This window comes from Passer domesticus, chromosome 13 (assembly GCF_036417665.1).
Source record: "Passer domesticus isolate bPasDom1 chromosome 13, bPasDom1.hap1, whole genome shotgun sequence".
NCBI classification, from domain to species: Eukaryota; Metazoa; Chordata; class Aves; order Passeriformes; family Passeridae; genus Passer; species Passer domesticus.
The window spans coordinates 1,981,046-1,996,586 of NC_087486.1; the positions used below are offsets into that span (position 1 = coordinate 1,981,046).

At 52.2% G+C, this 15,541-nt stretch overlaps 1 protein-coding gene across 1 annotated transcript in view; it reads right to left on the minus strand.

Annotated features, from left to right (window-relative positions):
- Nucleotides 1-572: 572 nt before the first annotated feature.
- The window catches only part of NEURL1B (neuralized E3 ubiquitin protein ligase 1B), a 34,241-nt gene continuing 19,272 nt past the window's right edge, over nt 573-15,541 (minus strand). The window contains exons 2-5 of the mRNA XM_064388264.1: nt 9,326-9,889; nt 5,923-6,630; nt 4,884-5,009; nt 573-4,147 (exon numbers count right to left, since the gene is read on the minus strand). Of these exons, the coding sequence (XP_064244334.1) occupies nt 3,903-4,147; nt 4,884-5,009; nt 5,923-6,630; nt 9,326-9,889 (1,643 nt within the window). The 3' untranslated portion in view covers nt 573-3,902. The remainder of the gene's footprint in view (nt 4,148-4,883; nt 5,010-5,922; nt 6,631-9,325; nt 9,890-15,541) is intronic.

A 15,541-nucleotide genomic window follows, 5' to 3' on the forward strand; every position in this document is an offset into this window, starting at 1 on the left:
GAGGAAAAGGGGAAAGGAAACAGGCAAAGGGAAGGGAAAAGACAAGAAGAAAAGCATACAGGGAAAGGGAAAAGGAAAGAAGAAAGGGAAAAGAGAAGGGGGAAAGGAAAGGGAAGAGGGAAAAGGGGAAGGAAACAGGAAATAGAAAAGGAAAAAGGAGAAAAGGAAAAAATTAAAATTAAAAGCAGCCCTCCTGCTGCGTCTGTATCACCCCTGGCTGCCTCAGCCCCAGCAGGGCACAGTGGGAGGCCAGGCTGGAGATTGAATAAGAAATTTGGGGCTCTTGGTGAGGGCCACCAAACCCTTCCACCTCTGTAGCCCTGCAATACACCCTTGTCCCCCAAACTTCCAAGGATTTGCAGGGTTAAATGAGCCAGCAAAGCCTCCCAGCCCACGGAGGGAGTGGGCAGTGACTCCCAGGAGCAAAGCAAAGCTCAGGAAAGGTTTGTAAAGCACCTTTTTTTTATTGTTTTGGAAGCCTCTGTCCCTCTGGATCAGCCTTTCCTCACTTTGCAAATCAAGGCTGTCTCACCCCTCAGCTCAAACTCCTTGAAGCACTCCAGAGCAATCTGTACAAGCCAAAGGTTTATTTGTTTCATAAACGAGTCAAAATTATATTCATGGAAAACAGGTAAATGGACAAAAGGAAAACACACAGCACTGAACACTATAGAGCACTGACATGTAGAGGTGCAGCTCCCTCCCTCGTGCGATGCCCTCCCTCCCCAGGCCCCCCAAAATTTTGCTTGAAAAGCCTAATACAGAGGTCCAAAAATCTGATTCAGCTTCAACAAGGTAATACAGGTCACAGTATTGAATCATAAAGGTAACGACAAGAGAGGAACTGCCTCAGAAAGGGGGAGAGGTAAAAGAGTTCCCCCATCTCTTTCCTGTCTTCCTTTTTTCCTTAAATTTTCAAACAAAGGTTAAGGAGGAGAGGAGGGGAAAACCCATGGAAATAAACACTTTTTCACTCTTTTATACATATATATATATGTATATACATACATATATATATATATATATATAAAGCAGGATTCTCAGTGAACACAAAATTCTATAAAACTACCATTGATCTGTGTTGGTTTTCTCCCCCCATCTTTTTTTTTTCTTTTTAAAAGTTGCTTTAAAAAGGATAAAAAGTGCACAGACACCCTTATAAGGCACAAACAGATCTTCTGTACAAATCATATATCATTGGACTGTTTAAAAAAAATAGCAATACGAATACTAACAATGAAATCTGTAAGAGGCTACCTTTTCCTGGAAATATTTTTTTATTCTTTTTTTTTTTTTGAGGCCTATTTTGGAAAATTCCTGTTGCTTTTGGATAGGCAGGGCCACAGGTCCACTGCTCTCCCATCCCACTTGGATCCTTGCTGGCCTCACTGGGTGCTGCCCCTTCTTGCAAAACTGGTTTTGGCTGCTACAGCAAAAATTCAGCCTCTGCAAAGTGTCCTGAACGGCTCCTGGGGTGGATTCGGTGTTTCTCCTTGCTGGCTTAAAAATACAAAACAGAGCTACACCAAAAAATCCCCCCCCAGGCTGCACCCACCCTGCTGATGGAGGCCCTGAGGTGGCACCGAGCAGCGACCCAAGGGCACCCCTGGAGCACCCTGGGGTGGCCCAGACCTGATCCAGGCCGGGCATTCCCACAGCTTTCCTTGAATTCCTCCCCAGGGAAAGGCTTCCCACGGCTGGCAGTGCCCAGGCAGGCACTGGCACACCTTGGCACTGCTGTGCCCTTGGTGCTGTGCCCACTGCTGGACCTGGATCTGCCAATGTGAGGCTGGGACATCCCTGGGAGTGCAAAGCCTCTGGTCCCTGGGGTGGAGGACAGCTGGGAGCTCCAGAAAAGCTCCAGAGGCAGGGAATGTGCCCTGGCTCCTCCGTGGGGAAAGGTGGAAAGGTGCAGTGGCTCTGCTGAGGGCGGTGGCACAGCCAGTGGCACCAAAAAGGTCTCCAAAAAGGGCTCTGCAAAGCTGTTGGGCCCTCGTGCAGGGCCATGGCTGAGAGGTCACAGCACTGATACACTCAATAAAAATGTTCATCGGCTCTCCAAGGAAAAAAACAAAAGGTTTCTGGGTGCCCTGTGAGCACAGCCCGCTGCAGGAGGAGGATGAGCTCCTTGGGTGTGCCCTCACCAGTGGCAGTGTGGCACAGGTCTGGCACAGGCCAGTGGACAAACCCAGCTCTCCTGGCACAGCCAAACCCCCACCTGGGCAGCAGCACCAAGCACCCACATCCTTGGAGGAGAGAGGGAATAGCCAGACATCCCTCAGGCTCCCTCTGTGCCCAGAAGCTTTAAAAATGTACAGTTATTATTCAATTTTTCCCCTTTTCCAGACTAAAATGTGGTAATTGCACCTTTCTGAAAAGCTGTTGTTATGCACTTGGTAGCACATTTTCACCGAGCTGCAGGGACACAGCTCCTCTCATCCTCCCATTTCCATCTTTTTTTCCCTCTTTATGAGCCTGAAGCAGCTGGAAACTGGCCAGGCTGGGGCTGAAGGACAGGACAGGAGCTGTGCAACGGCAAAGGATGGAGACTGGAGAGCAGCTCCTGCTGGAGCAGCAGGGAGGAGAGGAGGATGCTGAGCTCCTCACACCAGCCCCAATGCTGAACAATCAGGTGCTGCCTGCAGCTGACATTACACCCAAAACCCATTTACCTTTTCATTCCCACCATCTAATTCAGCCTCAGAGCTTTTCCTTTCCTCCTCAGTAAAGCCAAGTGAGATTGTCCCTGTTTTTCTCAACAAGGTCTCAGGTAGAGTTGAGACCCAGCGTGCAGGCAGCTGGGAGCTGTGCTGGGAAATCTGCAAAGGCTGGACAAAGAGCAGGTAAAATCAGCATATACAGTCCCCAGAAATAAAGGTGAGCCTGATGGGACTGGGTCAGAAATTAAGTTCTCACCAGAGCCTCCAAAAAATCCCCGTGGTGGGGCGGGAGGAAGGCTGAGCCCTGCCATGGCACCAGCAGGGGAAGGTCTAGCACAGGTGACAGTCAGGACAGGGTGGCATGCAGCTGTGCCACCTGCCAGGAGGGCAGGGCAAAGCGCAGGGGTGTGTGCCTGCAGGTGACAAACCCCACCACTGCAGTGTCCCGAGCCAGGATTGCAGCGTGCCCATCCACACACCCCTGTCACCCACGGGCTGCAGTTTATGGCTTCAGAAGGCAGCAGGGCAGTGCCCGAGCTGCCCCTCACAGCTCCCTGCAGCTCCACCACTGCAGGGGCTCTGCGTGGGCTCGTGCTCCTCACTGCTACCCCAGGGCAGCTCCCTGGCTCTCAGCCTCCATGGCCACAAGTCCCTGTTCTGCCACAGAAAGAAAAATCTGCATTATCTAACCCAGACCAGCTCCTCCGTGTCCCCGTGAGCCTGTTCATGGGGACGGAACCCCAGTAAGTGACAACCTGGCTGTGCCACTATTTGGCCTGAGCTGCTTCTCCTTACATGACATTTCCAGATCACTTCTGTCCACTTTGAACCCTCCTGCTGGGCCTCGTCCCAGCTTTGCTCCACCACAGCACAAGCCCCTGGCAGCAGCGCAGAGCTGTCGGGTTTTAGGCTCGGGAAGCCCAGTGGCACCTGGCACTGCCCAAGTGGCAACCTCCCATCCAGACCCGCAGCACGGCAAGCCTCCCCCGCAGCAGGAGGAGGGAAAAAGGAGCCTTTGCACGGGAAATTTCTCATTTGCAGCTGGCTCGGGTGTCCCGGCGAGGCCTGCGGGCCCCGCACGATCCTCAGCTTTGCTCCCTGAATTGTGCCCTAGCAGTCAAATAAGGAAACACAGATAACGAGCCACTGGATAACGACTGACCAGCACGATAACCCATAAGCAGGGACGGAAAGGCGTGGTTTGCTAGCGGCGTTCCCCCTTCCTGCAGCCCCCCACGGGCACTACGGGCGGTAGATTTTAATCACATCTTTGATGACCCGTCGGCAAATGGGGCAGCAGGCGTTGAGCTGCTTCTTCAGCTTAAGACCACAGGTGTTGCAGAGGCACATGTGTCCGCAGGTGTAGATGACCGTGTCCACCTCGCTGTCAAAGCACACGGTGCACTCCCCGTTCTTGCTGCTCGATGGCTCCGGAGGGGAGAAGACAGGAGAGATGGGGGGGCTCAAAGGGGAGCTGGGGGCAGTCACTGCGAAAGAAAAGGGGGAAAGCAGGGCCTTTAGTCAACTGGGATGGGGCAAAGCTGACACTATAAACATTTAAGGGAGTTTTTAAGGCTGTCTTAGTTGTTGCCTGGTTCTTTGGCCAAATGGATCCCAGTGTATTCTGACCTGCAGCAGTCACAGCTCTGGGCAGAGCCTGTTATCCCTTTTCTACACAAGGGGCAGGTGCCACATCCACACATTTTCTGAACACTTCTAGGGATGCTGATTCCACCACTTCCCTGGGCTGCTTGTTCGGTACCTGACCACCCTTTCCATAAAGAAATAATTCCTTATATTCTAATTAAACCACTCCTGGTGCAACTAGATGCTGTTTCCTCCCATTGTGTCCCTGTTCCCTGGAATCAGACCCCGACCCCCTGGCTGTCCCCTCCTGTCAGGGAGCTGTGCAAAGCCACAAGATCCCCCCTGAGCCTCCTTTTCTCCAGGCAGAGCCCCTTCCCAGCTCTATTCCCTTCCCTGGGCATGCTCCAGCCCCTCCATATTCTTTCTCAGAACTGGACACAATTCAAGGTGCAGCCCCAGCAGTGCTCAGCACAGGGGACAGTCCCTGCCCTGCTCCTCCTGGCCACACTGGGGCTGATACAACCAATGCACACCCCTTCTCCAGGCCATGGAAACCTTCCCAGCACTGTGTTTTCTTCCCATTCCTTCTGCTGGCCTGGCAGGAGAGGTGACCCCCGGGGCTGAGGCTGTCCTTACCCAGCGAGGACTCGGAGGCTGATGAGGACCTGTTGACGCTGAAGGCCATGTCCGAGTCGCTGTCATACTGGGAGCCACCGGGGGATCCTGAGGGAGACACCGTCCCTGGGCTGGACTGCACCGTGCCTGGGAACACAGGAGAGAGCTGAGCTCGCAGAGGGACACCCCAAGCCTGGCCAAACCCCTCAGCCTGCTGAGCTGCTCCCACCCCACCTGCACAGACTGTGCAGTTAACGCTGCCCCTTGGTAATGACACAGGGCAAGATTCTGGATGTGAGCCCAGGGTCTGGACCTCGTTATGCCTTTGTGTGATGCCTGTTCAGCTTCAGAGAAGCAAGCACCAGCTTATGCAATATCTGCCTTTCCACTTCCCCACGGTCCCACTCTACCCAGCAGCACTGGGCTCCAGCTGTGGCTGTTTTCCCACTGTCAGCTGGGAAAAGCCACTGCTTTGGATGAGGAAAACCTGCTTTACAAAGTCATTAACATCTACTTTTCTGATGGAATCCTTAACAGGAGGAAAGGAGAAAGGCTGGAACTGGTCACCAGCAATGGATTAGAAGTGCCAGCTGATGCCCGAGCTGTGGCAGTGCTTCAGAAGCAATTACTGCCCATGCTTAAACCAGAGCTGTGCCCATAAAAATTACCATCCTTACCAAGGTAGAAGTTTAATACCTGTGGGCTGGAACAGGGAGTTTATAAAGAATCCCTTCTAAAACAAACCCACTGAAAAATGGCTGCCCCCCACAACCATCCCTCTTTATAAAGAATAGCTTCTAAAAACAAACCCACCGAAAAAGAAGCTGCCCCCCACAGCCATCCCTGCCTCCCTGCCTGCTGCTTGTTTTATCTCTCATCCTTTCCTGGGGGAACCATAGAGGCTGCACACATCTCTGTGACAGGCACCATGCTTTGTCACTCCTGTTTGCAAACACGAGGAGCTGCATCCTCACATCAGTGACCACTGTGAGCGCAAACCCAGAGCTCTGCTTTGACCCAGGAACCTTCTCCAGCCAGGTGCTCCGTTGGCTGCACTTACCCAGGATTTTGAGCTGGTTGATCACGCCGTGGATGGTAAAAAACACCCAGAGGGACTGCGAGGTGTCCACGCACATGAGCATCCCCCGGCTGGCCCCGTTGACCCCGTGGTGCACCTCTCCATTGGGCAGGACCATGAAGCTGAGGATGTCGCCGCTGTTGAGCACTGGGAAGGCCCGGTAAACCACCCAGTACTCCTTACGGTCCAGGAGGAAATCCGGATCCGCCGGGAGCTCGTTTGTCCGCAAAGTGCTCGGATCACAAGAGGTGATGCCGAACGAGAGGGCCCCGTAGTAGGGCAGCCCCAGGTGTCCTACTTCCACAAAGAGGCTCTCCCCGATGTGCAAAGGCCGGTCAGAAAACACCAAAGTCCTATTGCTCTCCTGCCAGTTGGTGCAGGCCACCATCCTGTCCTGGGAGAAGGTGACGTCGGGGCCGCGCGTGGGGTGGAACCGCAGGTCGGTGTCCAGGAACGCCGGCACTCCCTGGGCGTGCTGCCGCCGGCCGGGGCAGCAGGGGATGATGTGGTTGTCAGTCCCAAGTCCTGGTACCCGGCTTAGGTTTAGGTTTGCAATTTTGGCCACCACTTGGTTGTTCTCGAGCTCGTTGTTGTTGAAGTTGGCCGAGTCGTGGTTGCTCTGGGGAAGGCAGGTGCTGAGCCGGGCGGTGCTGAGCCGGGCAGTGGTCATGGTCTCTGCAAACATGCTGTCTGTGAGAGAAACCCAGGACAGAGGCTTTAGTCAGGAGAAAACTGCCTGCTTTTATGCCTACAGTTGTTATTGCAGCCTACAGACTCCATAAGGAAAAATCAGCCATGGGTCAACCACTAATGAACAGCTCCTGGTGCGGAGTCACGCGTGGAGCAGGCAGAGAGCGGCTGCATGGCACCAGCCAAGGAAACACAACTGTTCCAAAGTACTCATGTGATCTGGGAGCTCCCTGCACTGGGAAATGGGGAAAAGCTGCAAACCAGTGTGGTCCTACAGCTTTCTGAGGAGAAGGATCTCATAGCTCTGAGGTTACACTATTAAAAAAAAAAAAATCTCAATATTTTTTTGTCCCAAGGTCTTGTGCAAGACAGGTCCACAAGTGATGAACTCAAGGATGAATGGATATTCTTTCCACACTCCTTGTGCCTTACACCTGTGTCCAGGCACAGGTGTGTCCCAGAGAGGTCATTCAAGCCTCATATCTCAGGGGTGTTCACAGCCCTGCAGAGCAGAGGTTTTGAATGGAGATCTTGTCACAAAAGCTACTTCCTGCAGGTGTTAGAAAGCTTTTACAGCAGAAGGTTGTTTTCCCTTTTCACAGCAAAGGGAAAGTCAGGATGTTGATCCTTAATTAATTTCCCAGGTTTACACTTGAGCCATGCCAGGCTTGGGGGTGATGTAAAGGTGTGGGAAAGTTTGGGAGTGTTCTCCTTCTACCTCCAGCCCTGCCTGGGGCAGCCTGGACACTTTACTCTGAAAGGTTTAACACACTGAGCAAAGTCAGAGCACGTGGAATTTAAGAGTCTGTGTCAATGACTCCTGGTCTTCCCAGAGATGGAGAAGGGTGAAAGAGCCCAGCACCAACACTGCCTGCTCCTTGGAGGAGAGAACCTCCAGGCTCTTGGCAAAGAAGGAAAAACACCCAAATCCACCCAGCAGCTGCAAAGCAGAACCTGCCTCACTCAGAAGCCCAGGAAGGAGAGGCCACTGGGGTGGGCTGATGGCTGGAGCAGCTCCTTCTCAGCCAGCACAGCTTGTGTGGCAGGAAATGCTCCCACAGAGGGGTCAGACACATCCCAGCTTCGTGATGGATGTCCCACCCCTGGAAGTGTCCAAGGCCAGGCTGGACAGGGCTTGGAGCAGCCTGGGATAGTGGAAAGTGTCCCTGACCATGGTAGGGGGATGGAATCTCTAAGATCCCTTGCAGCCCAAACTATTCTGTGATTCATGATCCTGAAAGATGCATTTTGTGCCTCAGAACCGGAGCTGTATTTCACCATTTTCTCAACTAAAAACATTTTGGAGGGACGAGACAGAGACAAGCACATCCTCAAGCAAGGAATTCAGGTCCCCTGGTGCCCCATGTGGCTGAGCATGGCCCTGATTCCTGGGGCAGTGTGAGGGGTTTGGTATTTTAATTAAAAAACCTCCCAGAAGAGTACAGGTGCTCTCAGCCTGAGTCTTTCACTGGGAGCTCTTGGATGCTGCAGGCAGGACTGGAGGTGAGGAGCAGAAAGAAGCTGCATTTTATTTTTCAAACTCCAATTTAATGAGGAGAAAGGAGAGGTCTGGTGAAGCAGCTGCCTCGGCCAATTCAGCAAACACTCCTTCTCCTCTGTGACGAGCACCAGAGGCTGGAGTGTGTCACAACTGCAATTACAGAACAAGCTGCTGGTGAGGTTTAATTACACATTTGAGGCACAGCAGACAGGGAAAAGCGTTGTTTATGTGTGGCCTTCTCGCCTGTAAAATAATTGGCGCTGTTCAGAAGGATGTGTGATGGAGCTGCCTGCCCTCTGGACTCACCATTCCACAGCTTATCCCTGGTGCCTGCTCCATGCCAGGCTGGCAGCACCATCCCCTGGGGCAGGTGCAGCTGGCTCTGGCTGTTAAAACTCCATCAGCTCCAAGGAGCCTCCGGGAAAGGGCAACTCTCTTGGATTTTAAAAGTGTTCCCTGTGGTGCAGCCCAGTTCAAACACTCCATCTAACGCTGAATTAATTAGAAACTTCAATGCTGTAAAAGCCACTAAAGGAAAATCATTCCATGGCCATCAGCTGGGCTTGCTAATGGGAACAGATTGATCCCCTTCTGCAGCCCTCCCTATGGAAGAGGCTGTAAACCAGCCAGGCTCCACCTGATCCCAGGTCTGAGCGTTGTCCCTGTGCCAGGGAAGGGTCACAGTGCCAACACAGCCCCTCAGACTGCCAGCCTGGGTGGGACCACGGCCAAGAGCTGAGAGAGGGGCTGGGGAAGGGCTCCGGGGAACTCTTGGGCAATTACTGGTAGTTTCACAATGGACTGGCAGTAACTGGTAGCTGGGAAAAAACAAAGTCACAACTGGTCCTTTTTGTCTCCTCAGTCCTGGGACCTTGCTCCATGTTTTTCCCTGCCAAAGCAGCACATCCAGCTCAGAGAAAGCTGAGTGGAATTACAGATAAAGATTTCCATTTATCCCCTCCCATAATGTGCAGCCTTAGGACTTTCCATCACTGCCATCTCTGGAATATATTGCTTTCTGCATCCCTACTGCTGGCAGAAGAAAAATGATTAATTAGAGGTAGAAAACCAACAGCGAATTAATTTTCTTAAGTGTCCCATAGAAACACTCACAAAGATCATGAATTTTCCCTACAGCTTCACAAAGAGCAAGCAGAAGAGCAGCCCACAAAGGCCACAAAGACACACACTTACCTAGAATTTGCACTTCGTGGGTAATTCCATAGACGTCTATGAGCGCCCAAAGAGGCCCGGAAACTTTAATACCACAGTGAAACAAGATTGGCTCCTCATCATTAATACTGTAGAAGACTCTGCCGTGCCGGTCCACCCAGAAGGCCAAAATATTGTCCCTGACCGCAAACCTCTCCGGCAGAGCCTTGGCCCAGTAGCCGGGGCGGGTGACGAGGTCGGGGCAGGCGTACTTTGGTATCTCCTCGGAGCTCATCTGCGAGGGGTCGTGGATGGTGAAGCCGAAGCGCAGGGCGCCGCTCCAGCCGTGGTGCACGGCCACCAGCTTGAGGCGCACCTTCTCGTAGAGGTGGATGGGCCTGTTGGTGAAGGTGACGCCGTTGCAGAAGCTGTTCCTGCGCGTGGCCTTGCGCGAGTGCGCGTCCAGCCGCACGTTCTTGCCCTTGGCCTGCGAGTGGAAGCGCGGCGGCTCCGTGATGGCCAGCACCGAGCGGCGCTCATGGCTGCTGCTGTTGGGCAAGCTGTAGTAGGGCCGGCTGGACACGGAGCGCGTCTGGTGGCTCGTGTCTGCAGAAGGACAAAGCACATCTGTCAGCAGGGCTTGGCGCTCAGCTGGGTGTGATTTGCACCGCTCTGCCGAGACCTGAAATGTCACAGAATCTCACAGAATCTCATGCAATCACACGCAATCACAGAATCACACAGAATTGCATAGCATCACAGAATCATGCAGAATCATACAGAATCACACACAGAATCACACAGAATCACAGAATTCATAGAATCACACCCAGAATCACACAGAATTCACAGAATCACCAAGCTGGATGAGACCTTCAAGGTCATCGACTCCAACCCAGCCCCAACACCCTCAACTCAACCCTGGCACCCAGTGCCACATCCAGGCTTTGTTAAACACACCCAGGGATGGTGACTGCACCACCTCCCCGGGCAGCCATTCCAGAACTTTATCACCCTTTCTGTAAAACACTTTTTTTTAATATCCAACGTGTATTTCCCTTGGCACAGCTTGAGACTGTGTCCTCTGGTTGTGTCAGTGCTGCCTGAAGAAAGAGACAACCCCCACCTGGGCACAGCCACCTTTCAGGAGCTGTGCAGAGTGATAAGGTCACCAGTGATTCTCCTTTTCTCCAGGCTAAACACCCCCAGCTCCCTCAGTCATTCCTCATAGGGCTTGCATTCCCAACCCCTCAATATTTCACCTTAACACAGCATGCTTAGCCACAACCTGCTCTTTGCTGTCCCAGTTTGGCCTCAGTTTTCTGCAAAAACGTGTCAAGCAAGGTTAGGCAGTTTCCCTGCAAAGCTAGAGAGGAAGGAACGTCCTTTGTTCCCATCAGATGCTTCCTATTGCCCTCGGAAAAACTCAACATCTGCAGCTCCAAGTTTCCTCCTTGCAGTGCACGTGCTGTTAACTCACATGGTGGCCAGAGACAGGAGCTCTGAGGATTGTGGCTGTTAAAAACCACAGATGCTCGAGGTGAGCATGGGTTTCAGAAGATTTTTGTGGGACATGCACCACCAGCTCCTCCGTGCCCTGATTTTGTAATTATGAACAGGAACTTTTGACCAACACAAATACTACAAGACATTCAGCAGCTGGAGCACCTCTGCAGCACCAGACTGTTCCTCCTAAACCTTCAACCCAGCCCTTGGCTCAGATATCAGATGCAACTGGCACATTCAGGAACGTTTCATCCTTGCCTTTACCCAGAACCTCCCATTTGAGCTCAAAGCACTTTATAAATGATGATTGTTTTCAGCTTCACAGCACCGCAGATGGCACAGAAATCCTGCCATCCTCGTTTTACAGATGGGAGAAGGAGAATTGATGGGTGAGATCTTGCAGCATTTAAAGTCAATAGCAATTCTGAGACTGATTTCAAGAAAAGCAGATCTGGGACCTAAAGCGAGCTTCACACAGGCATGAAACAGAAATGAAAAAAGCTCAACTTTGAATCTTAAACCTTAGCTAGAAGCTCCCTGAGGTGGAGATGATATCTTTTGCATATCCCTGAGCACATGGGGACTTGCTCCAGGTCCTGGGCTCCCACCACCACCACGGTGTTCCAGGGAATTTGGTCTCCCCGTTCCCCACCCACTCCGCCTCTCCTCCTGTCTCTGCACCTGCCTTTGTAGATGTTTAAAGCAAAAATGGAACACATCCTGAATGCCCAAAGCCATCCTGTTAAATATAAAACCCCATCACATGCTCACAATTATTCTGAGCACTTTTGCCATGCTTGGAGCTTTAGCAGCCACCTGCCAGGCCCTTCCTTCAAGCTGCTCCCTCCCTGTGTGTAACCCCAGGCTTTGCTTCGTGACAAGGGAAGGATTTTCTGTCATTTCTCTCTGTTGGAAAAAACCCACCAGAAGATCCTGGGAGCTCAGCTGGTGAGCTGGCAGGAGGGCTGCAGTGGTGGCAGCTTTTTTTTGGAAGCAAAACCAGAGCAGACAGGGCAGAGAGAGGCTGGGACCTGCACTAAGGCACTGAGCAAAGAGAAGAGAGGTTGCAGCAAGATCTGAGCACAGGATTAGCCCTTCAAATCAGGCATCTGGAATGGGAGTCAAAGGCCTATGAAGGCAAAAAGCTGCTGTTTGCAGCAAGATATAAATAACAATCAAAAGGTGTTCTGTCTCTTGGTTTGTCCTGCACATGACAGTCGCTGTGCAATGGTTAATCCTGTCAAACACCAGTGGAAATTCATACATCCTTGCTCTCAGCCAGTGAGGGGAGGGTGCCAGTTCCATGCTAGGGCTGTGGAAAAGAGCTCTGGAGCAGATGAGGAAGGGAAAATCCTCCCCAGATGCTCAATCCTCCTGCCCAGCACAGCACCTCTGCTCCCAGCAGCACTGCACGCCAGGCCCCAGCACAGGAGGGCTCCCCAGGAAGGGACATTTCTTTGAGCATTTCCAGGAGAAATCTCACTCCTTGTCAGCTGAAGAGCTAAAATGCAGAAATGGCTGCTCCCAGCACAGCCCACCCGTGCTCATGTGGGTGCTGCTCTGTGTGTGTCTGCCAGAGCTCCTGACAAAGGAGCTGCTGCAAAGGGAGCAGGGTCTGGGGGCTCCAGGCAGGGACCCAGCCAGCACAGGGCAGGGTGAAGCCTCTCCTGGCCTTGTCTCCCCACGCAGCACCCCTTTTTCCATGTGCATTCACACAGCCTCTGTGCCCTCCAGGTGGGACCTGGGTCCAGCAGAGCTGGGATGGATCCCAAGGGGCTCCTGAGGGACTCGGTGCCACCTCACACCCTGCCTGGCTGGGCAGCCGCCTCCCCAGGCAGAGAAACCCTCATTTTATAACCAACTGAGCTGCTTTTTGTTTGTAAAATGACTAAAACCAACCCCCCTGTTGTTGCAAGTGCCGTGGCCTCAATGCCCACATTGGCCCAGAGGAGAAAGGAAGGAAAACAGATTTTGTTCTCCTCACTGCTATCCCCAAAATGCCCTCGTTCCCAATGCCAGTGCAGCACCAGCCTTCCTCCCACAGCCCCCTGATGGAGAAAAGGCTCCTGCCAGGGATGCGATGCCCCTGGCACTGCGCACTCTCAGAAGGCACAGAAGAACGAGGTGGCAGTGCCAGTGCCACCAGCACGAGTGACACTGGCACCCACTTCAAACACAGCTCTGGGTCCACCCTGACAGAGGAGGACTCGGGGTCGGGCGCTTTTTGTTTTGTTTTGTTTTTTGTTTTGTTTAAAAAAACAGGAAAGCATATTGTGGCTAAACAATAGGAAACGTTGGGACGGAAATGAACGGATAATTTATTTATAACGCTGTTCCCCCCTTCACATAAACACCTGTGGAATAAAGCCTGTCACAACCCGAGGCAGAGAGGCAGAGTTTTCCCACTGAAACACGCCTGGGGTTGAGCTGGGCCATGTTCTTTGCTCATTAGGTGCTGACTGGGACTCCAAGCTCAACAGGATGTTTGTGCCTTTCAATTGTGCCTTTGAATTGCCCTGATTTGCAGCTCGGCTTCCACACTTTGGCTCCTCGAGTTTATTCCCTCTGCTATTGCTCCAGAGCCTCTCCTCTCCCGGCTGTGCATTCCCACCCAAAAAGTGGGATGACGACAGCCAAGCTCGTGGCACAAGTGCCACCCTACCCAGGGTGCCTGACAGGCAGTGAAGAGCTACGCCAACTCTTTTTTTGGTTTTTTTTTGTTTTTTTTTTCAGCTGTGAGATTCCTACAACTCTTGGGAGCAAGTCATTTCTTCTCTTTCTGCCTCACTTCCCTGTCTAAAAGACAGTGACACCATTCCTCCACATCATGGGCAGCTGGAAGGATGGAAAAACATAAGGTTCTCAAAGACTTCAACCCCTGAGCCCTGCGAGCCTGGCTGCATCACCACGGGGGACACAAACCCACTGAGGGATGCCTTGAGCTTCCATCCCTCTTTTTATTCCAGTTTTCCATTTTTCATCCCCATTCTCACCAGTTTCAAACATGACACTCACAGCACGTCCCTCAAACGCACCAGCAAATATAAAAAGCTGAAGGGTGAGGAATGGTCTGAGGCTCCTCACTGAAACCTGAAGGATGAACCCTTTTGGCAAGGCAGCATTTCCATCCTTGTGGTGTCAGATGACACTGAGGCAGATTTGGGTTCTGGGGCCATGCTCTCATCTGAAGCTTCACCTGCTTTCCAAAAGGCCAGCACGCTCATTCTGGAGGTTATGCTGACCTTTGGAGAGGTATTTTAACAGACATGCACTTTGCATTTCAAAAAGGTACAGCAGGCAGACCCTGGACAAATTCCACATATTTATCATGGTTCCAGTTCTAAAAATAAACATTTTTTTTTTCACCCATTTGTTTGCAGTGGCACTGTAATCCCACTGACAGCAGCAGACAAAATTCAGCTCCAGAGCCCTGTCTGAGGCTGCTGCTCTCCCTGGGGCGTGGGATGGAGGAGGCTGCTCAGCTGGGGAGTGACCTCGAGCCAGATCCATCCTGCCTTCACTTGCCCTGACAAGCCAGGCAGGAATAATACCCCTAAAATGGGGGAGAAAGGAATCATGTTGAAGGAGAGCTGAGCTACAGCGAGAGCAGCCTGACAGGAGGAGAGGAGGAGGAGGAGAGCGCTGCGTCCTCATGCGTCACCGGTAAATCCATGGTCTGCACCAGAGACATTCCCTGGCTCCCACAGCCTGCTCCTGAGGGCCTCTCCCAAGTAAATCCATGACAAAAGACCCACAGGATCCCAAGGAGCAGCTTGGTACCAAACAGGGCTGTGCAGTGGACACAGAGAGGGAAAATGACGGGGACCATCCATGGCTGGCAGCAGGCATGGCTCATGCTGCAGGAGCATGGTCTGCCCCTGGTCAGAGAAAGGCTGAAAGGGTCAGAGAAAGGCTGAAATGGTCAGATACAGACTGAAGGATTCAGAGAAAGGCTGAAAGGTTCAAGGAGAGGCAGAAAACCTCCTGAGAGGCAGCAGCATGCAGCCTGAAATCCACCTCTGCGGCCTCGTGCCCAGTGAAAGGGAATCCACCAAACACACCCACGGCTTATCTTTATGGGCTCTGCTTTATCTGCAGCACTGAACCTCTTCCTATCCCAGCAGATCCTCAGGTGGCTGCTGCTGCTGCTGCTGCACACTGAACAAGGTGTACAGGGGCAGGTGGAGTTTGCTTTGTGACAGGAAAACCCCAACAGTGGGGACAAGAAGGGTCTGACAGCGAGCTTGTGGAAAAAATCCCAGTCAGTCCCAGTGTGCTCCAGTCAAAGCACATCCTCAGAGTCCTCATCCCAGTGACGAAGGCTGTGCTAGAACAGAGGCTGGACAGAGCTAAAGAATAAAGCAGGGATTTATTCAAAGGATCTCCTCAATGAACCCACCTTGGGCAGCAGCAGAGCCCTGCCAGGGCTGCACCCAAGATGAACCCAAATGGTCCCAAAATGCACCCAAGATGAACCCAAATGGTCCCAAAATACACCCAAGATGAACCCAAATGGTCTCAAAATGCACCCAGGATGAACCCAAATGGTCCCAAAATGAACCCAAGATGAACCCAAATGGTCTCAAAATGCACCCAGGATGAACCCAAATGGTCCCAAAATGAACCCAAGATGAACCCAAATGGTCCCAAAATGAACCCAAGATGAACCCAAATGGTCTCAAAATGCACCCAGGATGAACCCAAATGGCCCCAAAATGCACCCAGGATGAACCCAAATGGCCCCAAAATGCA